This window comes from Phyllostomus discolor, chromosome 13 (genome assembly GCF_004126475.2).
Source record: "Phyllostomus discolor isolate MPI-MPIP mPhyDis1 chromosome 13, mPhyDis1.pri.v3, whole genome shotgun sequence".
Taxonomy (NCBI): domain Eukaryota; kingdom Metazoa; phylum Chordata; class Mammalia; order Chiroptera; family Phyllostomidae; genus Phyllostomus; species Phyllostomus discolor.
This window is the reverse complement of record NC_040915.2, coordinates 47417012-47418713: the sequence shown is the minus strand read 5'-3', so window position 1 is coordinate 47418713 and position 1702 is coordinate 47417012. Positions and strand designations below refer to the sequence as shown.

General features: G+C 52.8%; 1 protein-coding gene across 1 annotated transcript; it reads right to left on the bottom strand.

The window, feature by feature from the left end:
- Nucleotides 1-869: 869 nt before the first annotated feature.
- Nucleotides 870-1410, bottom strand: LOC114509365 (RNA-binding protein 8A-like). Its single transcript, XM_028527714.2, has one exon. The coding sequence runs from the start codon at nucleotides 1359-1361 to the stop codon at nucleotides 870-872; it is 492 nt and encodes a 163-aa protein (XP_028383515.2). The 5' UTR covers nucleotides 1362-1410.
- Nucleotides 1411-1702: the final 292 nt, after the last annotated feature.

Genomic DNA, 1702 nt, shown 5'->3' with positions numbered 1-1702 from the left:
AAGAATGGATAAACAAACTGGTATCCACAATTCCATTCTTCCAAAGGGTACTCAACAAGCCACTTTGCTGTTAACCACTTCCACAAATCCAGCTCCCACACGATGACTTCCCCAAAGCAGTCCTCACCTGGGTCTCATTGCCTTCCACCAGCTAGGCGTGTTTAGGTGGCTGGCACCTCAAGTGGACATGCAGAGGAACTCCTGGATACTGGGAAACCCATCGTCCCACTCCTGGGGTCGACCAGCCACAGGCAGCTAGGGTACCGTCTGAAGTGCCATTGCTGGTACCGAACAGTAAGTTGAGGTCCCACTGCCCGCCACCACCCTCTAGGCCAGGGGTGTCAATCTCACTCCCACCAGGGCCCCATCAGCCTCGAGGTTGCCTTCAAAGGGCTGAATGTAATTTCAGGACTGTGTATAAACGTAACTATTCCTTAACTAGGGGTAACTACTCCTTAACCTAGGGGCTAGGAGCTCTGCATTCGGCCCTTTGAAGGGCAACCTCGAGACTGATGGGGCCCCTGGTGAAAATGAGTTTGACACCCCCGCTCTAGGCAAAATTCCAGAGGCAAGGGTTTGGTGATAAAAGGAAAAGAGTCTGTATTCAAAAGGAGAGACGGCTTTATTCAAAAGCAGTTACTTAAGCCTATTACGTCACAGCTTTAATCACTTAAGCCTATCAACTAAGGCTAAACTCTCATACCAGAAAGTTCTAGCATTTCCCATTTTTTAAGAAAACAATGGGACATTTATTCATAACTCAGACACCCACACCAATCAATGGGGTAAGAGATTAATGATAAACAGTGGGTTCCACCCCAGTCCTATTTCTCCATCTCTGGAGGGAACACCAGAGAGCAGAGGGCCTCTCAGTGCCTCCGGCCACCTCTCCTCTTCTCCTTGGGTGGGCCCCGAACAAAGCACCAGTCCACGCTGATCCGCTGTCCCATCACATCCTGGCCGTTGAGCCCCTCCATAGCAGCCCGGGCCTCCTTGTGGGTTGCATACTCCAGCAGAGCATACCCCTTCAGGTATCCTGTGCGCCTGTCCAGGTTGAGGTGGATGTTTTTTATTTCTCCATAGTCCGCAAATTTATCAATGATGTCTTCTTCCGTGGCTTCGTTGTGGACGCCAGTGACAAAGAGGATCCAGCCCTCAACAGAGCATTGAGGGCCGGGTCCATCTCCATCCTGCTCCACGCTGTCATAATCCCGAGCACTCAGCCGTGCACGGGACCCCTCTTTGGGGCCAAAGCCGCGGCCCTTCCGTTTCTTCTTTGGTTTCAGCTTGTGGATCTCCATATCCTCATCCATGGCGAAATCGCCGCCCTCAGCCTCGTGAAGATCCAGCACGTCCACCATCTTGCCTTCTCCTTCAGTGTCGTCCGGGCCGCTCAGCAACTCCGCCTCGGTTTACAAAATAAAACACTGTAACGCACAAAATGCTGCACAATTCCAGGAAAATGGCAGGCTTCTGCCTCAGAGCCTGTTCCCTCCAGAACTCCCAAAGAATAACCCTGCCACCCTCTGCCAGGCCGGCCCAACCCTAGGCTCTGCCCAGAGGCTCCTTCCCGTGCAAAATACCTGTCGTCAGCTGGAGAGCGCAGGCAGCTGCAGCACGACCACCCAGCCAACCTGGAGGAAGAAGAGCCTGAGAATGAGCCAGCTCAGGAGCCTTAAAAGCTCTTGAGCCAAAGGGCCTG

Excerpts from the sequence above, each read along its gene's own strand:
- LOC114509365 (XM_028527714.2), bottom strand. The coding sequence starts at position 1,361 with ATGGTGGACGTGCTGGATCTTCACGAGGCTGAGGGCGGCGATTTCGCC.